This window comes from Diplotaxodon limnothrissa, linkage group LG10 (assembly GCF_057381915.1).
Source record: "Diplotaxodon limnothrissa isolate DT_005_m linkage group LG10, D_limnothrissa_male_GT1.1, whole genome shotgun sequence".
Taxonomy (NCBI): domain Eukaryota; kingdom Metazoa; phylum Chordata; class Actinopteri; order Cichliformes; family Cichlidae; genus Diplotaxodon; species Diplotaxodon limnothrissa.
The window spans coordinates 23,710,958-23,733,485 of NC_140605.1; the positions used below are offsets into that span (position 1 = coordinate 23,710,958).

At 39.4% G+C, this 22,528-nt stretch overlaps 2 protein-coding genes across 2 annotated transcripts; one reads left to right on the plus strand and one right to left on the minus strand.

The window, feature by feature from the left end:
- Window positions 1-10,271: 10,271 nt before the first annotated feature.
- LOC146624496 (uncharacterized) lies at window positions 10,272-12,183 on the plus strand. The gene is made up of 2 exons (XM_085363452.1): window positions 10,272-11,093; window positions 11,848-12,183. Exons 1-2 carry the CDS (start codon window positions 10,272-10,274, stop codon window positions 12,181-12,183), a joined length of 1,158 nt encoding a protein of 385 aa, XP_085219578.1.
- A 1,619-nt stretch (window positions 12,184-13,802) lies between these two features.
- On the minus strand, window positions 13,803-15,290 carry LOC146624497 (uncharacterized). The gene has a single exon (XM_085363453.1). The coding sequence runs from the start codon at window positions 15,288-15,290 to the stop codon at window positions 13,803-13,805; it is 1,488 nt and encodes a 495-aa protein (XP_085219579.1).
- Window positions 15,291-22,528: the final 7,238 nt, after the last annotated feature.

Consider the following 22,528-nt stretch of genomic DNA (forward strand, 5'->3'; position numbering starts at 1 on the left):
TTTGCTTGCACAAACAATTATTCCTGTGAGCTGGCCCTGCTTTCAAAGTGCAGCTGGATGCCACAGTTTTTCAGCAGAACTGCAGCGTAATGCTGTGATAACCGTGGCCAGCTCCCAGGTGTGAATGTGTGAATTAGTGTAACCATTCCTTCACATGCAGCTACTCCCGCAGGCTTACTCTGCAAATGGTAATGCAACCTTGACAGTACATTGAAAAATACTCCTGTACACTTCATCACTGAGGAAAGTGGAGAATTCAAAAGACAAATTAAACAAGCAACATAGTTTTTACATTTAATATGTTCACATATATTTACACATGCATCCACAAATAAAGAGCCACTCTTAAATTATGTGTGGGTCTTTTATGTTTATTTATTCATTTAATTTTGAAGCTCCCTGGTATCCGGGTCCCAAGTATCAATGAAATTCACCCTGTATTTCACCCTGGATGAACTGGACACGGAAAGGGAGGTCTGGGTGTCTCTGCTTAGATTGCCGACCTTGCAACCTGAACCAAGATAAGTGTCAGAAAATGGGTGGACGGATTTATTATTTGTCACCATGGCTCTGTTCAGACTATCTATATTTTAAATACTTGAGTTTAAGACATGTCCCTAACATTATTTCCATATGCTTCTTTGTTTTATGCATTTGTCATTTTTAATGAGGAGTCAGACTGTTTACTATTGTGTTCTAAGAGTAGGATGTAAATATATACTAACCTCAATTTTCTTTAATTTTTCAAACAACCCAAGTCAGTCAATCAAATCTTAAGCTTATGAACTTTGTCATACCCTTCTTACCTCTGCGTCTTATCTCTGATGTAAACCCATAAACACATAAAAGAGAAATATCTTTTGTTCACTTAAAACGGTTGAGCTTATTCCCAGCAGGCTCCCTCTTCACCATTGCCCCCTATCCTTTAGAAGACTTTTACATTGGTTCTGTCATGTTGGCACTGAATCAAGCACTACAAACCTGGCTTTGTGCCCTGCTGTATACGGTTAGTTACTTTTCAGAGACTCCAGAGGTCACGACTGTCTGGCTTACATTTACAAATGTTTCAGGCGGTACTTTAGATTGAGGTCTTACAGTTCAGTCCATATAAATGCTGACTTATTATAAGCCGCTAACGCTACTCACAAAATTCCTCACTGTTTCCTCACATATTTCATAGTCATAAGAACAGATGTGTTGTATAGTGCCTGTGGGATCTTTCTAGAGAGGTAAATAACAGTTACTGGTCATCATCAGTTGGTTGTTTGGTCCCAAACTATTATTTACACCAGACTGAAATATCTCTACAGCTAACCTTCCAAAAAAGATGAATCTTATTGACTTACTGACTTTGATGATCTCTTGACATTTCATCAGTGCCACCACGAGATCAAATTATTCACACATCTTGAAACATCACAACATCTATACTGTAGATAGATTGACTGTGAAGTAAGTAAGATTGACTGTGATGCTCCACAGATGTGGTATCCTACAATCAGATGACTGTTCCTCTGAAGCAGCCACAAGGTGGATGCTTTTCAGTGTTTTTCTTTCTGTATAGATTCTGATGAGTCATGGGAGAGACGTATATTCCCTTCCTGTGGAATTTTAGAATACTGGGGTGATGCCTTTATATTTCATCTCATGCCTTTATGTTAATTAGACACGCGAGTCACATTTCTGTTAAACTCAGCTGAATTTTGAGTTATGTTTCGATACGAAACACAAGCTAAGATGCTGATGTCTAGAATACATCAGCGTCTTAGCTTTGAGATAAAGATATAACGTGCATATTTTTTGTTTTAAAATTCAAAAATGAATATTCACATTTAACCTTGACTTTTGTTCCATTATATGACTGAACCAAGCTTTCACAAGTTGTGAATGAATCCTGTATAAACAATAGGATGCTCTTTTAAACTAATGCTTAAAACCACTGTACAATTTATCAGCTCTTACTACAACTGCATCATTTACTACACAGACAGTAATTGGGTCTACACTCAGCTGGTATAATGTTTATTATTCCACATCACACGCTCTCCTCTTTTATGCATATATATATATATATATATATATATATATATATATATATATATATATATATATGTATATATATCTATATCTATATATATATAGATATATATATATATCTATATCTATATATATGTATATATATATATATCTATATATATATATATGTATATATATATATCTATATATATATATGTATGTATATATATATATATATATATATAGATATATACTCACACTGTATATGTATGTCTCATTAGGTAGTCTTACAGTGCCACTATTGACATAAGGGTCACTTCCAAGTCCTCTAGGGGTCATGCACATCTACAGTGTGAACAGATGACACAGCACACAGGTCCACGTTGTCTAGAGAGGTAGGTAATTAAGGTTACTATCAGTGTTTAACAGTCGAACACCATAACGCTATTGGAAATTTGAAGCGATTCATGGGGAAAATGGAATTAACGCTGCCCTTGGCTATGATAAAAAAAAAAGATGATTGTGAAACGAGATTAAATGAAATGATTTCATCCTTTTCCTTCGACTGCTTCAGCTCCGACTCTGCTTACAAAGCACTGAAAAGATACGGTTGCAACGACAATACTGGTGACAGTCAAAGGATTTGTTTTGTTCTACCACATCTCTCTAGTTCTTCATTGTTCTGCCACACACTTGAGCTGCTCTTGCAATTTGGTTATGTTGGCAGATACTCATTGTGTTGAGACATATGCGACCACAATAAGCTACCGCCACAAGAATACGAATCATGACAGCTGCACCAGACATATAGAAGCAAAAAGTATAAAAAGTTGTATCAAACTGTTTCATTTTTAACAATGACATGCCTGCTCACCTCATTTGCTCATTTGTTTGCAGCCTTACTTTGTTACTTACATGAGCAGTGTAAGCTAGTGTTTCACCAACATGATAGAATCATCTTTTTACTATTCAAGCAAAACAGGCATTTGATTGAATAATCGTAACGTTTTCATACCAATCCCATTTCACGCCTTCACAGTATGCTTTGGATCAGTTTTGAACCTGTGAAGAATTCCTTCATAACAAGTATTTGTGCAAATTTTGAACCACAGTTCTATTTTGTATGTATAAATATCAGAAATGAATAAATGCTCAGTGAGAGTGTTTAAATTTTTTTCCCCAACACTATCACAAAATACCATGTTTGGGATGGGAAAACATATCAGCTACAATTGTTTAAATATATTTTACTGAAGGTGAAAATGGCAAGAACATTCTGGAAATGCTGGGATTTATTATTAACACCACCAAACAGTGTGCTTACTGTTCTATCATAGCATAAATACTCTCATAACAAAATTATTGTCATTAATTCACGTAGAATATCTGTAAATATTTTGTGTGTTAAAACTATTTTTAGCAGCTATTCTTAATGCACCCGATCACACTGACTGCTTAATTTCACTTGACAAATTTTCTGTTCAAGTTCAATTTTTCAGATTTTTGCATGTAAATGAACCAACCAATCAGACCACTGGATTTGGTAACAAGCGCACTGGTAGTTAAAGCTTGCAGTATCGAACATATGTAAATAGTAAAATAATACTACTTTTCCTCAGATACAGAGCTGATGGGGTCCTAACTCTTCAAACAAGAGCTCAAACTGCCCCCACTGACATCCTGAAATATGTATGAAAGTGGTCATATTACAGTTTCAACTCCTGGATCAAACCATGAAATTTCCCCTGCTGCTGCCTTCTCATGAGAACGAGATGAACTCAGAATCTCTGTTTTTTCTTTTTTGTTGAGAAACATCAGGACCAGCTCATCATTGTGTGATGTCAACTCGATTTTTTCCCCCCAACAAAAAAACAAAAAAGGTTTTCAGTGTGTTTATACTTTACATGGCATTATTATTTCAAACTAGTCTGTGCATTCAAAGAAATGGCATGAAACATGCATGTGTGGGACTTTCAGATGCTTCCCACAGTCTCTGAAATGACAGTTGAAGTGTCTTTATAATCTTATGACCCCTCCAACCCCTCTTGTGAACTTCAGTTGCCCCAGGATAAATTGACTCTGTAGGATCTCTGTTACTTTTGTGCACCATATGATCAGTCACATGCTGTTTTACTTGTACACTATTTGAAAACTCCCCCATGGTACTTCAATGATCAGCAGGTGCCTGACTCTGTGGGAACCGGGGCGAAAGTATTGGGAACGCAGACATTTCTAACAGTGTCAAGGTCAAGCTTGAACTCCATCACCACGGTACAGTTTCAAGATTCCCTAAAACTAACATTTTCCTTGTTTTGACCCACAGTGGTGGAAATAAAATCGATCTGATCAGATATGTGGGGCAGTATGGAAGAATTTGAAGTATTAGTAGCACCTCTACAGTAAAACTTTAAAATATCTCATTTAGGGCTGTGCAATATGACCAAAATCTCATATCCCGATATAAGAATTCTGCCATCCCGATAACGATATAAATCACAAAAATCTAACATTTTCTGTAAATTCTGTGAATCTCGGGCAGCTCGTCTTGCGGGAATTGTTTCCAGCTGGGCGTCATGTAGCTGGAGTCGAGTATTTTAACCGATGCATGAAACGATACATTTTTAGACATAAGTTGTAACAGCCGCCGTTTTCTTTGTGAGTATTTATTACACGGCGTGCTGCGGGGAAAAGCCTGTTCTAACGTTTGAGTCTAAGGTTTATTTTTTAGCACCTGGCGCCTCTTTTTTACTTCTCATCCGTAAATAATCTGCTCTTTCACGTGATTCAGTTTATTTTGAAAAGTCTCAACAGGATCTTGAGCTTTATTGTGAAAGGTTTATGTGGAACATAAACAAGCGGACACGCGATGGTGTTACCGTCGTTGTTGCTAACCACAACGCATAAAAACAGGCGCTTGTCCGTCTGTAGTGGTTACACAAAATATAAGAGAAAGAGAGAACTTTAGGAAATTAATATAGCCACTACAGTGACCATCAAAACGATGAAAAAACATTGCCGTAAACAGTTTATTTTGCGACACCACGAAACAAACGATAGCATAAAATGAAACAATAGACGTTTTTATATCGTCATCCGATATATATCGTTATATTGAACAGCCCTAATCTCATTAACTTTAATCTCAATTTTTAAGGCTCAGGACAGGAGAATAACATTTAGGATGTTTATACTCCCATCAGGTATCAAAATAGGTTAAATTTGACTCGAACAGTATGTAAGGTATGCAAAGAGGAGGTAGCTGTTACCTAAGCTATCATAACAGATGCACTGGTTATAAGCAAGTATGAATAACCAACTGTACAAGACTAGCCTATGCTTTTTGGCCAACATCATTTATAAGAGAACATCTTAATTGAGGGATTTTATAAAAAAAGAATCAGTGTTATATATAACAGTTTATGCACTATGGAAGTAGGAGTACCACTGCTTCTAACTGTCCTGAAATATATGATAGAGTTGCAGTATTTGTTGTTAAACATTTGCATATATACCAGGGCATATGTTATACTGAGGCTAAACAGGCAGGATATATCCATAAAACTCTAACTTGACTTAGATAAGTGTCATGGTGGTAGAAACACAAACACTTTTCCCTCACAGCAAGAGGGATATAACTTGGCTTAAATATATTCAGGGGCAATCTAGCATCATCAATCCACCACCAGCCTGAATATGCACGAGTAGGGTGGCATGCTGATCTGTTAAAGATTAATTTCTTTATCCAACAACCATGAATCTGTTTTGCTGCTTTTCGTGACCAACCGCTAGTTCACAGTTGTCTTACACATTGCAAGGGCTAATCTCTAACAGCCTTTATATTTGCAAGTCCAATCAAGTATCCAAGCCGCTGCTTACGTGAGCTGGCTGCTCAGAAAACAAAATGCTGCCAAAGCATTGAATTGTAAAATCCAAATGTTCTTGTGATTCACAAACAAGCACAAGTAGAAAAATGTAAATAAGTAATTCATGGGACTTGAGTCTGGGATACTTAATACACACTGCCAGCAGCAGGATTCATTTGGATTGACTAATTGGTAGTCTTACTCACTGCTGCACAAAGCACCTAGCAGTGCATCTTTATGATGATGAGTCATTTGACATTCTCATCTTTCCTCACACCATCAGTCACAGCTATTAGGATTACAACAGACAAATAAACATTATGTGAAAGCTTATGTCACTACAGTGAAGTACAACAAGGATCAGGAAAGTATAAAAGCTCCTGCCTTTTAAACTTGGGGTGGCTCAAGCCTGTATCTGTCTTAACTTAAACTACAGCATAATGCCACCACTATGGACATCGTGGCCTTCTGCCACTATTTGCTGTTAATCCAAGTTTGCTTTAATCAACACCTCTCACATGCCCTGTATCACTTTGTGTCTCCAGAATAATTCATACCTCTATTGTAACATAGAAAGTTAAAGAAGCAATGGCTAATAACTTTATTTGATATGTATTATACTTTGTTGCACCATAACAGAATCTACTAACTTCACATTGCTGTCAGTGTATTGTAATACTGACAGATACTATGGGGATTAAGGGTGGGCTAACTGAATATCAATGACTTGTAGATAGCTGAGGTTCAGGGTAAAGTAGGCAGCGGGGCTTTGCATGGAGGAGCAAATGCTAATTAGGATGTTTGTAATTGAACTACAAAACACAACTTAGAAAAGAAAACTAAAATATGTGCCCATTCATAAGATAAACAACTAAAGATTAGGTTTCTGCACATCACTAGGAGGGACACCACTTCCTAGATTCCTTGCCTCATTATCTGTGACACTCACGGTTCTTCTCTTGTCAGCACCAGCCCTGTTTCAGTGTGCGTGATGTGAACAGGTTGGCACCCAGACAGTTGATGAAAAAGTGATTGGTATGCTGCAGAATTGTCACCGTTAATGAAACTCAGAGTGTAAAAAGTAGAATCTGTGCCAGTGCTTATGTAAGTCCACATCTATCTGAGACAATTTACCTCATTTTAGATGGTTCAAAAAAAGCCGCCCAAAGCCATATCCACTCGCTCGCTGAATAAACAACAAAACAATCACTTCCACTGCAAATCAGCACATATTAATGCCAGAAAATTTGATGTACTTTGTAGTGCAAATTACAAGGCAAAATCAACAGACTTTCTTAAGACTAAACTTTCAAATCTTCAATCGGTATTTGCAAAGATGAGATGCTGCAGTCTAAAGGGCTCAGGTTTTGTTATCAGATGAAGATGTGCACATTTACTGTCATTAATTCAAGCAGAGTGTTTCAGAGAGAAGACCTTTTCATATCGCAGCCTTACCCTCGGCTAACAATGCCTCTTGTGTCACTCATAATGTTGACATACACCTGCAGTTGATTTTCATACAGTCTTTGAAAGATTAATGTCAGCATGTTTTTAATTAAAACCTTCTTTAAACTGCAGCATTGTCTAACAAGTGTTGTCTCCACTTCACATTTATAAATCTCTTTGAGAGAAGTTATGTCAGACAGTACACTGAAGGAAAATTCAGAGCATGTCTTTACTGGTGAAGAATAACAGATCAGACTCTACGCTTGCTCCTGATACCATCAGAATAGAGGAAAGATTTCCTCAAGTAAAAGCACAAAAGCTAAACAATGCCTTCTTTCAAAAAAATATTACATCGCGTCGACATTTCGAAAATTAAGTGCTTTTTCTTATCTTAAGCGACCTAAAGGCTCATTCATTTTTGGAACTGAAAGCTCTGTGTTGCTAACATAGTGATTGTTTCATTTGATTTTCTATTTAAAAGTAAAAAAGAAAAGATAAACGCATTTTGTCATAAACATAGCCATGTGGAAATACTTCACACACCTTGCAGATCATCACCTGTTTCCATCCAGTCCTTTAACCTTTAGGGGGCAGTGTTGGTTCACACCTCATGTTGAAAGACTTGTTGAAAGTGCTTATAACTGCTGACGGAGGAGGGAAAGACTGAGCTGAAGGAGAAGAGGCAGGGAAGTGTAGGAGTTTGGAGAAAGAAGAAATGTTGGGAAGAAGAAAGAGAGAGAAGCAGGGCGAGTGCAGATGCAAACAAAAAGGTGGGCGGTGAACAGAGGAGGAGTGCTAAGTTTAAAAGCCTGCAAAATTATCACCATTAGAGTATAATGGTGATGAATCTAAGTGTGATGCAGCAATGAGAAAGTTCATTATGATGTGTTTAGTAGGCATGATCCCTCTCTTCCCTCCCCCATCTCCCTGCTGCTCAAACTTAAAATAAGAATCGCGGCACTATTAAAAAAATCGAGCTTGTATTTCATCCTCACGGATAAACAGAAAGCTGAAATAAACAGCGAGGCTGGATTCTAAATCTGAAAAACAGACAGAAAGAGAACTGAGTTTAGGAAAACACCATTTATGTTTTGGTATATATAAAAAAGACTCCTGTGTTTGGAAAGGCTAAGTATACAGGAAATGTGTGGCAGACACATTTCGGATACCTTAGTGTGCTTCTTTGCACCTCTCAACCCTCCTGTTTGTCAAAACCGTTTGTTGCTCATCCCTCATTTTGTTCCTTCCCCTCTCCTCTCCATCCTTTCCCCTTGTCACAGCCTCTTTCTTCCTCCCTGCTGTCCCACCAGGTACACAAAGTCCTTGATTAATTGGAGGCATTTGTGTCAGTATCATGCTGGAGTTGATGTGGTTTCCAGCTACTCGGAGGAATTAAATCAATCCAAGCAAACTTTAAGTCAGAGTGCTTAGTCTTCCAAGGTTAGGTTAAGGGGTATAAATGGAAAATGTTCAAGAGGCATCCCTAATACGTGAAGTAGGATGTTGATTTTGTAACTCAAGAGAGCTTAAAGCTATAAAGATCAAAATGAGTGCAAATAAGAAGTAAGTGCAAGTGTTTATGTAGTCCCGATTTTGGAAAACAGCCCACAGAATTGTAGCTAATCTCCTATTTTGTCGCCTCAGGTAAGTACATCTTCATATTCAAATTATCCTCTGGACGAGGTGTTAGCCCGCTTTACGCCTAAACCTCTCTGTCTGATGTTGCATCCCATGGAGGGAGAGATTGGCTCATCATTTAGTTGACCTGTTTTTCTGGTGAGGCAGACGAATAAAATGACAGAGACTGTAGATGAGTAGATCATTTAAATTTTTAGAGACTGCTCAACTTAGAACAGGTCTATTACTGGGCAGAAACCAGTATTCCTGTGGCTGATATGTCAGGGTAACAATACCAAAGGACTCCCAGAGGGTAGAACTGTCATAAGATGCCAGCATTTAATGACAGGTCATTTCAAACAAACAAAAAACCCTATAAGTAAGTAAATTTATAGTGTTTTGAACTTTATGCAATGTAATTATAGGGATTACACTAAAACAGCATCTTCCTGCAAGTGTCCTTTACAACATATCACTTGTCCTGTGACAGATGTCTAAATGGGTCATATACACAAAACGAGTCAACATGATTTCACATTACATTAACTTCATAATGTCACAAACAGGAATGAGAAAAATTTTGTAGCATACGTAGATGATGGGCTGCCTAACCGTGTGAGGATGTAGGATGGATTGCAGGTTACACAGAGGTGATGTGTGGGGATGGAGAAATTTATGCAGATCACAACCTTTCCGGTTTGAAACCTCCCAGGTTGTTATAATGTGGGAAAATTAAGACCTTTTGGCTATGTCTCACGGTGGTAATGACTTGTCTGGCACTATAACAACACAAACAAGCAAAGCAATATGTCTGGAAGAAAAAGCAGAGATCACATGGGGGTTTCAAGCAAGTTACCGTGAAGCCTTATGGAAATTAGCACAATGCTAAATATACGCACCACACTTGCTGCATCAATTCAGAAAATCCGATATAATGACACAGATCTGGATGTTTTTTACGGAGCCCCTCTGATGACATGGTACAAAAAATAAATAAATTGTGGCCACGAAATATCATTTCGAGGCCACGAAATAGGTATAACGTGCCCACGAAATACTTATTTGTGGCCACGAAATACTATTTCGAGGGCACGAAACAGGTATAACGTGCCCACGAAATACTTATTTGTGGCCACGAAATACTATTTCGAGGGCACGAAATAGGTATAACGTGCGCACGAAATGCTAATTTGTGGGCACGAATTGGGTATAACGTGGCAACGAATTACGCATTTGTGGCCACGAAATAGATAACGTGCGCACATCTTATTGATAGAATTCCTGGACAGCTGCGTAGAGACACAAGCATAAAAGTAGGCTAAATACACCATGGACAGAGACAGTCTGATTGAGTTTTATTTCAGGCTGGGAATGAGCTACAAATGCATTTTGAAAAGCCTGGCAATGCAAGGAACCATCATTACGGAGAGACATTTAAACCGGATATTGAGAGCCAAGTCGCTTTACAGACGTAAGTACGACCTGGACGCCGGGATAGATTTTATTGTGAACCAACTGCAAGGGCCTGGGAAGGATCACGGTTATCGGTGGATGTTTACAAAGTGCAAACAACACGGCATTGCGATCAGGAAAGAAGACGTCAGGATCCTCATCTCTTTACTGGACCCAGTAGGTTCACAGGTTCGCCAGACCAGACGTCTCAGAAGGAGGCAATATTTTGCTCAGGGGCCTAACTTTGTGTGGCACATAGACTCTTATGACAAACTAAAGCCATATGGGATATGTATTAATGGATGCATCGACGGTTTCTCACCCAACATCATTTGGCTGCGGGCCGCACACACTAACAGTGACCCAAAGGTTATCGGAGGTTACTTTGTGGAAGCAGTGGAGAGTCGTGGGGGTTTCCCCAGGCTCGTACGAACTGACATGGGCACTGAGAACGTGTTGGTCAGAGACCTCCAGCGTTATTTACGGAGAAATGACGGGGATGATAGAGCAGGAGACAGAAGCTACGTCACAGGAGCAAGTACCGCAAACCAGAGAATTGAGAGCTGGTGGGGAGTGATGAGAAAAGAAGGAGTCGAGTCATGGATCAAGCTTCTAGGAGAACTGAAGGACGAAGGATTCTTCTTTGGGGATTTCATTGACAAAGCTCTGTCACAGTTCTGCTTCATGCCAATCATTCAGGTAAATGACCCATATTATGATAACCAGTGGTGGTAATTAATTACATTAAATTAAGCTGTTTTAGCAGTAAGGGTAACAAAATAATTGTTTACATAGTTAAAATGACGTTACCTTTACCGTACGGTAAATGCAATGTATTCCTAACGTTGTTGAAGGTCAACTGCGCTATGTATGTGCGTAATGGAGGCTGAAGCATCAACCCAGCCAAAGTTTTTAAATCAGGGAACACTTTGCCAATTGAACTGATCAGAAGTCAGCACGACTTAAATGTTGTTTTTTTCTGATCGGAGGACATTATCCTTGTCTGCACTCATTCTGCATCAGCAGTTATGCTGCAGCTAACGATCTGTCACTGCCAGTCTGTCAAAAGCAGTCAGGCTTCACGCATCAGTAACTCTTCAGCGCTCTATCATTGGTACGTTCAGGTCTGAGATGATATTGGATCCCCTCATGGGATTGAAAAATATTGATTTTGTCACCTGTATTATGCGCATAAAGTTGAAAAGCTTTGCGCATCCGCACCAAGATTAGTATTAGTATTAGTATAAAGCCCAGATCCCACAACTCAGTGGTTTGCCTGGTGTGGTTCTTTCTTTTCTTTTTTTGCCATCACTCCCTCTTCCTTTGGTTTTCATTAAACTGCATCCAAACATTGCTGCTTTTCAATTCATTTAAGGATGCACCACACTTATTTTCGACCATTTTAAAAATGCCTTGTATTACAGCTCTGACCTAATTCTTGTTTCTTCATCAGGAGGTATTGAATGACATCCGGAGTGTTTGGAATGCTCACCGTATAAGGCCCTCAAAGAATAACAACGTGCCCTGTGGGATACCTGATGTCATGTACATGGCCCCTCACCTTTGGGGTGCAGAAGACTGTCTCGTTCCACTGACAGAAGATTTGACCTTGTGTAAAAATAGCTGCACTTTTGTTAGTTCAGTCCCATGTGATGTGCAAGTATTTGATTTGTGCACAATAATAATGGAGGAATCAAGCTTGGAATTCCCATCTACCATGTCCCAGGCCCTTGATTTATATTTTCATCTCAGGGATACAGTTCGTTCACAGTTATTTGAGGCTACTTAAATGGACACAAACATACAAATGTAGTACATTTTGTACTTCAGTACGTATTCCTACAGCTTAATGTACTTATTATTAAGTAATTATTTTTCTCCAGTGTGTAGTTATCTTGTCTTTGTATCGAAATTATCAGAAAAGACTGTATAACATAATTTTCATTTTGTCCATGTCAGTAAATTAACTCATCATGAAGTGTTGCTTGCTCTTGGTAGCTACAAAGCGTGGAGTATTAAACTAAAATATGATACAGGTTAGAAAAAAAAAAATCCTTTTGGGATTGAGTTAAACTTATCACACTGTTAAAGCATCAAAAGTTGTTCATAATAGTTTTTGGTACCAAAAATGTGTTAATTTCTAACAAAAAAAGAGCACCTTGGATAACAACCACATAGACTGGCAATATATCTAATGTTGTGATCAATTAGACAAGAAGACCAAGTAGGCTAAAGTGTAGAATCATAGTTGTGTCACCAATGCTCCAAATGTTTCTTGAGCCTATAATTTTGTTATTGTGGAATAGATTAAAGCAATCCCATGTTTGATAAAGAACGGCTTTTTTTCTTAAAAATCACAGCACGTGTATGACATTATAGAATGAGTAGTTAAATAACTTTCAGCTGTGTCATTAGACATGTTCATGTTTAAAGATGTATAGAATGTAACAGAGAGGACAAAGTTTTGTACCAATGAGAATGGTTTACTGGTGTCTTTCAAAATACACCATACTCAAAAACAGGTTGTATTTTGCATATAATAACAGGATAAAATAACAGTTATTTCTAAAATGTTATACAAACCTCTTTACAATGTAACCAATCTCTGTAATTGACAACTTTTCTTCTAAACCCATTAGGAACATAAAGGTTCACATTCTTGTTTCTATTAAGATTTCTGCAAACATCTGAAATACTTTAATATAGAACATGCTTAATCAGTTGGAATATGGTATTTGTAATGGTGTTGTACTTATGTATGTATATACAGTAGACAGCACTCAGCAATCTTCCAGTTTGTAGAACTGTTACTGTATGCTATATTGGAAATATTTGTTACTCTTCCTGTAGTAAAAAAGTATTAGAATGTTAAAATTAGTAATTTATTTTGGCACTAGCCAAAAACACAGTAACAATGTGTGCAGCAGGAACAGATGCACTTCTATGTTTAGTGTACGGATTCCTACCAGGTGAAGCACTGAAAATGTTATTTAAATATGTATATGTATTTTCAACTGGTGTTGTTTTGTGGTCTCATTCCCCAACCAATTTGTTGCCTTATTTTGTCCCCAACACTCACTGCTGCTTCTGCAAAATCAGAGTGCTAAGTGCTGTCTACTACAGGTAACTCCACTTTAAAAAACCTGAACATTCCCTTTAGCTTACTATTTTAATTGGGGGGAGAAACTAAGAAAGCACTTACTGACCAGATGAAAAAAAAGGCTGCACATGAAAAAGGCACAACGGGCTACACTGTTAAGAGAACTTAACCACCCAGTCTATTGAACATTCACATTCATTCCTTCATGTTACTGTTAACTACACCCGTGTTTCTATGAACTGTTAGGGTGGTAAACCTAAAACGTGTAGGGCAGAGTGCCTTGAGGACCAAGGTTGGGTAACACTGACCTACACCACATCCATCACCCACATAGAGCTTGTGAGAATGCTGTTAAATTCACTGCGAAAGTCTGGATAGCTGTGATAACCAAGGGGCAGCTTTAGTACACATCCACATGTGTGGGATTGTGGTCTGCGGAGGAAATCTGTAGTTTCTATGAACTCAATTAGTATGGCTTTATCCAACAGATTGGATCCTGTACAGAACCGCAGGAAAAGCTGAAGATAATTGAAATCAATTTCTCCAATGTACCTTTTCAGGTAACGAGAAACTGTTGACTGGGCAGCTGTCATCTCCTCTGGAAAGATTAGAAGCTCCTTCACTGTTTTTACAGTCGGTTTTTTTTCTGCTATGAAATGATGCAGTCCTTCTGGTGGGAGTAAACCAGCTACAGAACCCACAACGGGACGCCAGCACTTGATTACAAACATTGGGGCCTGAATAAGTACTTTGTGTCCTATCTGTGCCAAAACAGGGAGCAGTGTGTCCTTGGTAGGAACCTGCTTGCACTCATGTGCATCAAGTACTTCCAGTAATTCATCTGTATCCACTGAATTGAAGTCATCCAAAGCCTTCAGGAGAACAGATCGCTCTTCTTGTGAGACGTACAAAAGAAAGGAATCTTTTAAACTACTGGTTGTTGAGCCGTACAATATCTCCTCCAGAAAGGGTATTGCAAGCTTCACTGGGAAGTAACCAGCTTGCTTCCACCCTACAACAAACACTCTAGCTATAGCCTGCCATTCTTCACACTGAAAGTCATGCCGAATGAATGGGACTTTCACCTCAACTCCCAATGTGCAGCTGTCATAGAAATCCATCCAAAATTCTGTCAGGCAGTCCCGCAAAACACCACTTCCTTCCCCCTGTTCAAGCTCTCCATTTGGTAACAACATTTTGATATTGACCTCAGATGAAATAATGTTTGAGTCCTTAAAGGCACTGATCAAATCAGTAAGACAATGACCTCTTCTAACAGTTAGTATTACGGGACAAGATCGTGGTTCAGGGGGTGCTTGGTCAGGAATATTGGCCTCTCCTGTCAGCCCCGGTGAGAGAGACAATGTGTGATGAGGTGGATCAGACTCTTTTTCTGTAAACAGTGTTTCAGGGTTTAGTTCAACCACACTAATATCCACCCTGTTATCCCCACTAATAATAACAACTGCATCAGAATCTTCACTTTCACCTACATTTGGCAGACCATCCCATGGTAATGTGTCATTCAGTTCAAAATATCCACTTGTGGAAGCTCCATCATTAATTACAAAGTTTGATGGTTCTGAATTTATGTTTTCCGCCAACAGATCATCAGCGGCCTGATTAGGTTCATTGCCAGTGAGATCTACCACAGAGGGCTGGGTTATTGCATGATTGGCCTCTACGTCTTGGGGCTGCTGTTGTGTTTTCTTTCTGGTACACAGATAAAGTTGCAGAATTTTGACTTTACTTTGCTTATACAACTCATCAACTGTACTGGAAGCATCCACATGCATCTGTGAGCTCTCAATATGAGTTGAATAGTGTGAAAGACTTTTGTTTTTTTTTGAGGTGCCATTGGGGAAAAACAGATTTTCAGCCATAAGTTTGATATTTGACACTGTTTCATTTTTATCTACAGATAAATGCCTTGTTCCACCACCACTTACAGACTTCACCTGTTTGAACCCACCCTTCGACTCATCAAAATCCATCCAGCCAACCTCAATTCGTCTAACTGTTCGTTTTGCATTTGTATTTTCTGCCCACTGAGACAATTTCTTTTTAGGAGGCATTCCCTCAGCTCCTGTCAGTCTTTGTCGTAGCCTTGAGAGTATAGATTCTTTCTTGGATGGTGACGTCCGTGACAGTGTTGCTTGTCTGCAGAAGGCCACAGTGGAGACTCTATCGCCAACTTTGGGGATGTACTTTGCCAGGTCACTGTCTGTCATTAAGGGAATGACAGTTTCATCAATCTGAAAAATATAAATAACAAATTAATAAAATTGTCAATATTAAAAAAACAATGAATACATACAACTGCATATTTTAGAGTTGTTTTTTGCTATCTACTTTTGATAACAGATACTTTTGGTAATGTGGTACACATTTGTCCAACATAAGATGAACAAAAATTGCTTCTAAAATTACTCTTTAAACATATCACGTCATTAATTAATGTCACTGATTAAACACAAATATGAAATTCAACAAATTCTTTTAGAATGTGCATAGTAAATTGTGGATTGCGGCTTTCCGTTCAAAAACAAACACACAGACACACACGCACGCACACAGCAAAAGCTGCAGTGGCTTACATTCTCATCTTCAAGTTTCTTGATCACATCTTCTTCAACTTTGCGCTCTGTTAAGAATTCTCGCAGCCGAGTATCCATAGCTGACCTCTAAACCACATGAAAATAAAATTAGTATTTTTACACTCAGTTATAAATTTTATGTAGCAGATTTTTACATGATAGCCTACCTATAAAATCACTTTATCTATGGCAAATCAGAATTTGATAATGATTGTTTTATTACTTAGATATTATCTATGGTAATGAGGAATGGAGCGATTGTCTACTTGGAGTTTAAGTAGTTCAGCATGAGCAATGACAACCTGCATCAATACAAAATCATTCCGATCACTGTATGCTTTATTAGTTCCCTTGGCAACGTGATAACCGCAGTGAGCTACTGTAACTGCAAGGCTTCATCCGATAATGCGTTGAAAGCTACGGCTCATTTAGCATGTATTACCTTAACAAGTGTGACTCACATGATGCTACTTTCAAAGGAGATGTTCAGCAAAAAAAAAGGCAATTTTAAGATGCTTTCCATCTAAAACTGTTATTATTGTCCAGACCAGATTAGTTGCACCAGCTAGTATGGTGATGTGGCCAGGGTAAAAGAGAGACACCTTCGTGACACAGAGAACTAAGGTTTTATGTTGAACATACCTCATTTATTAGTAGCCTTCAGCCTTGCTCTACTTTGAAAGTGTGCTGCGGGGCCGCCGCACGTCCTACAGTTAAAAATGAGTTTACGGCTACATATTAGCACAACAAAACAACGTGTACTAACAACATGAGGATACAACATTTGAAACGTCAGCAGATACCATTTAGAACATAGTAACAATATAGGTCTGAATAAATAACTGCCGAATTGCGGGATAACAATATGAAATAAATATAAAATATAATACACTCACCTTAAGGACATCACCAACAGCAAGGACTCCGTACTATGGCTGACGCAGGTTCTAGTGAATGTGCCCTGGGATAATATATATATATATATATCATCAAGTGTTTCGTGGCCACAAATAAGTATTTCGTGGGCACGTTATACCTGTTTCGTGCCCTCGAAATAGTATTTCGTGGCCACAAATAAGTATTTCGTGGGCACGTTATACCTATTTCGTGGCCTCGAAATGATATTTCGTGGCCACAATTTATTTATTTTTTGTACCATGTCATCAGAGGGGCTCCGTAGTTTTTCACCAGGGGAACAAACTTTAAATAGGGCCTTGTGAAAGCACCCTGTGCAGCATTCAGGCGACTGTAATGGAGCCAATCACTTTTAATTTAGCTTCCCTGCGTCAGCTCTGTGATGGTATAATTGGGTTACATAATTAACACTAGCAGGAAAACAAACCGCAGCACTTCTATCAGTGTCTAGCAGGAGGAAGGGGAGACAGAAGCTGTTGCTGGGGGTCTGATTAGGTTGCTTCTGCGACCACGGGGGTAGAAAGTGTATCTGTGTGCTGACAGCTCTCAGGCTGTGCAGTGCCGGAACTAACAGGTGAAAATGGTGAAAGGTGGAATTGAAAAAAGAGAGAGAGGAGAGGAAATTCAGAAAGCAGAAATGATAAGGAAGGGGGAAAGGAGCAGATAAGATGAGATTAATGGGAATGAGAAGGGAGAGAAATGAAGGAAACAATGGTGGCATGGGCTTTTAAAAGAAAAAAGTTAAGAAATATATAGGTGGAAAGGCTTGACATTTTTTGTTTGCATTTGACCGACCACCACCAAGTCTGAATATTTTTCTACTTTAGCTTACTCTTTGTTAATAGCATGTTGCAATGCAGTATATATGTTATCTAATGGAATTTTGATCTTCAGCAAAAATGTGTTTACACACAAAAAAAGAGGAATAAAGTCAAAGCTCAAGAACATGACACTCAAAACGAAGCAACTCTGAAAACAGTGTACTCATTAGAGAAAGGGATGAGCACATATTAATAATGAAATCGCCATATGCAATCCTTAGTGGAGGACTGGCAGACGAAGAAGAAAGGGTTGATGAAATAGAATGCAAGGTCTTCATTAAGCGCAGTGACAGGAACCTGCTTTGAATCTGCACAGAGCTCGCGCTCAGGGACGGCCTGTGCTCTCAGGCTACGACATGCGGGATAAGACTGTGGAGTTCACTTTGAAGTATGGCGAGACGCAGAATTGCAGCAGCAGCATCGGACAAACTTTCTCCAGATTGTCTAGTTGGAGGAGAGAAAGGAACACGGAGAACGGGAGCAATCAGTCGTCACTCTGACTCTGCAGTAGAAAGCAGCCAATCAGAGTCCAATCAAAATCTCCACTCTCAGGACATCAAAAATAACTTACAGTAATTCACAAGTACAGACCGTAGAGATTCATTTCATCATCGTTTCATCAGCAACAGCTTTGCTGGGAAGGCAAAAAAGTTACTTCTATGCCATGACTCATGTTTGAACCTTGAAGTTATGGCAGTCCTGTTATTTCCACTGTTCATATTCACCCATTTTTTAATCTTTTCTTTATTTCAGCGTTCTCATTTAGGTTGCTGACACTGTAGCAGCACTTTTCCTTAGATAGTTTTGTTGCTGTTGAGTAGTCCAAAGTAGGATAAAATCTGTTTTTATAGAGGATTAGCTAGTATCTTTGATGCAAAGCTATCTCTCTTTAGTATGCAGACTTCACAACTTCACTGGCTGGTAGTATAATTCACAGAAAACAGTCAAAATTAAAATGGCAGTGGGCTATAATTGCATTTCCCTTTTACAGCTGTCAAAGAGGACTTTTTAGACTGATAATGTGCTTAGAGACACCAGTGTCAAGAGAGAACGTGGGTGCTTGGTGACAAGGGGGAAAGAGCAATATTTCAGAGTGATCAGAGAAAGGAAAGGAAGATAGGAAGACAGATTTAGATACACGAAGACAGGGAAGGGAAGCAGACAAATCCGAAGCCAGACAACCAGAAGACATGACAGGAATGAAAAACACCTGGGGAGGCAGTGACACCTGAGCATGACCCACGATGGAAATGCCTCACATTTATTTTGCATTTATTGGTTATCAAAACAAATTTACTGTCATTATAGCTCAATGGATATAATTTGAACACACTGCAAAGCCATTGCTCGACATAGACACAGTGAAATGTCGTTCAAATCAGTTTCTTTGTGCAAGGCTATGCTAGTGTTTGTTTACTGGATGAATGTGCATGGGTAGATTGTTTCTACATTGTTTCATTAGATTTTTGTCTGCACGTCTTCCTCTCTGCTGCTTTCAGGCCTCATTATTGACACAGAAGGAAAGAGTGTTGTTTACTGATGTGATGCCTGCTGTTGTCTCGGCCTGTATGCTACGGATAGAAACAGCATGCCATTAAGTTAGCCCCAGAGGGATGGAGTGAGAGGGGTAGAGAGACTTTTATGTACCCATTAGCGCTGCGTTGTAGCCCATGTCGGATGTCAGCTGGTCAAAAGATGTCCTGCATGTGTCCAGGCGTGTGATGTTTACGTGTTGCTCTGTCCTGCAGACTCAAAATCTGCACTTAGCATCATTCATCTTGATGACGATCACCAGCAGGATTCTAGCTCTTATATAGTCTATTTATTTTCAGCGGACAATTGTGGGTGTCTTTTATTTAACAATAAACTGATTTTCAACCAGGGATCAGGAACTGCACACTGCTTAGAAAAGTGAGGACCTAAAATTGTCATTTTTTAAACATATTTTACCCATTAATAAAAGGGTTTAATAATTTAAATCAGTGAGGATCAGTGAGATGGAAAAATTAAGCGCTACCACTGCTCTCACCACTTCACACCTCAAGGTAAACTTCTTTCCTGATATAGAGAAATGGGAGTTTGGTGGGATACAGATGAGCACGAGCCTCATGGATTTGGAATAATCCAGATTAACTATCATACACACAGTGGTAAGAATAAAACTGGTAAGAATGCTTCCAAACACATGACAGCAAATGATGCCTACTTTGATTATACATGACATAGATCCAAACATAATTATGTTGAAGAAATGCTCTTTGTTCTTTTCTTTGACACATTCATTCTCATTCAAAGTTACACTGCACCTAGTTTCCTTTTAGTTTCTGGACAGGAATGAGCATGAATATTCTTGAATTTATACACACACAGACACAGAGTCATACTGTACATGAAGAGATATACACATATACAGGAATGGAAACACATACATAAAGCTGTGTACATGCATATTACAGTCAGACTATCGTGGATAAATACTTCACGTCTGTGGAGTTTCAGTAATTGCCCTATCCTCTTACATCCTACATCTTTGCATGTAAGAATGTGATAAAAAGAGACATTTGCTGTGATACCAAGGGAAGGGAGAGCGTCCCAGAATATTAACAGTCATCCGTTCTCCTTCCTGCTCCCCCTCTTCCACCCTAACATTGCACACCCGCTAGGGAGAATGAATACAATCACTCCAGCGGCCTAAAAAATCCTGTTTGAAGGGATGATTTTCTTCATGGTTCAGTAGAAAGATGTCTTGAGAGCCGCTACAAAAAGGGAAGTGTGAAGTCTTCCAAGTCAGTGTTAATGTGTGCACTAGTGTCTGAGAGCCAATGGCACTTTGTAGAGAGTACTCCCTGGAGACTGTGGCGTTGACAGCAGTACCAAACTATTGAGAAGAAGCAGAGAGCTTTGGCATCAGTGCGGGTCTGAGACTCGAGTGTCTTTGGCCACAGGGAACAAAATAAAGGTAGTTGCATGCTTTATTCTAGCATGCCTTTTGGATTTCCAAGCAAAAGAAAATGATGATCATGGTGAAGCTGTAATTAGCTGCCTAAACACACAAAATAATTTGGACAAAATTTAACAGTGAATTGCTATGTTGTGTCAGGAGCTTGCATGACATGTCAACACGCATTAACATTGTTTGACTTGAGTTTCTTAGAAGTTGTTTGCAAGATTAGAAATATAAAGTTTGCCAGCAGTGGAGAAAGTTGGAGGAAAATGACCAAACGTCAGGATGAGAGAAAAAAAAGAAAGGAAAAGGCTAAATAAAAAGAAACTCAATAACCTGACACGATACATCCAGTGTGTCTGTTTGCACCTGTATGTGTTTGGTTATGTCGGTTGCAATGAAAAAGAAGGCAGCAAACGGGAATTTCTGGGAAAATGAAGAGTGAAGGTGAGACACAGTCAAGTGGAATTTGTCCTGATGTCACCCTGAGGCCACGATCTGTACAAAATGTTTCACCAATAACTCTCCCTCTCAGCACAATTCAAGCAGGAGTTTGGCAGCACTTTATATGGCTCTCTCTCTGTGTGTGTGTGTGCAATTCTGCAGTCACTGCATGTGTTCCTTGTAGGGTTGCCAACCGTCCCTTAAAATACGGAATCGTCCCGTATTTCGAAACAAAAGTACACGTCCCGTATTGAGCTAATAAGGGACGCACTTTGTCCCGTAATACAGTGAGAATCAAAAGTAGTCTATAAATGTTTATGGAATTAACACTTTGTTTGAAAACATAATTCCCAGCCCCTCTCCTGCTTTGTGACCAATGAGCTGACAGCACACTTATGACAATTCGAGTATGACAATTCAGATTACCGCTCATCTCATTGGTCGAGGAAAGGTCGCTTGCGGAGAAAATACCGGAAGACAACAGATGACCACAACAAGAAGCATGGCCAACAGGGGAACAAACGCCGACTCTGCGGTGCAAGTCTCGGATGACAGTACACCTAAAGCTGGACAGACACTGTGCGATTTTTTTCAGTCACGTTATTCAGCTCCTGCTCAAACTGCACGATTGACTCGCAGGGGTTAGAAGTTCGTATGTCACGATGTACTCTCACACTATACCGCCCGATGCTCTGATGGGACCTGAGTGCTCACACTGTGCCTCCATAACATGAAGGTTATAACAGACAATCTGTCGCTCTCTCTGTCTTTCACTCACACAGACACACCACTACCATCAACTTTGCTAAATTGCTAATGAAAAACATTGATCAGGCAGCTGTGATTGAGCAGCAGTGTAAATCCAACTATTTTCACGGTTGTTGTGGTTGTGATCATTTTGTGATGCCACATCGAAAAGGCTCGGATGAGCTTTCCAAAGTTCTACAAGTTGTGCCTCCATCGCTTGTGTCCAGATCACACGCTGCACAGCCGTGCTGCGCCGTCTTTTTCACCAACGTTTACGTGTTTGCGCGCGAGCAGTGTGAGCGGCTGTGGTGAGAACCTCACGAGCGATTGATGATCGGGAGCTGGTCGTGAGGTGTTAATCACTTCTCGTTACCCCACGTATACTACACGACGCACGATGAAGGCCAAAATCGGTCCGATCACTCAAAAATCGGCTCAAAATGGGCCAAAAATCGCACAGTGTGAGCCCAGCGTTAGAGCAGCAATGTTTGTTCCCCTCAGAGAAAGGGAAGAATGGGAAAAGGAAAACACCTGGCTGGAAAACGTTAATATGGGCATGTGCAGTG

What these genes read in the sequence shown, in the direction of transcription:
- LOC146624497 (XM_085363453.1), bottom strand. Translation starts at nt 15,290, where the DNA reads ATGCATGTGGATGCTTCCAGTACAGTTGATGAGTTGTATAAGCAAAGT.
- LOC146624496 (XM_085363452.1), top strand. Translation starts at nt 10,272, where the DNA reads ATGGACAGAGACAGTCTGATTGAGTTTTATTTCAGGCTGGGAATGAGC. An exon ending in GCTTCATGCCAATCATTCAG is followed by an intron (nt 11,094 to 11,847) that starts GTAAATGACCCA and finishes TTTCTTCATCAG; the next exon opens with GAGGTATTGAATGACATCCG.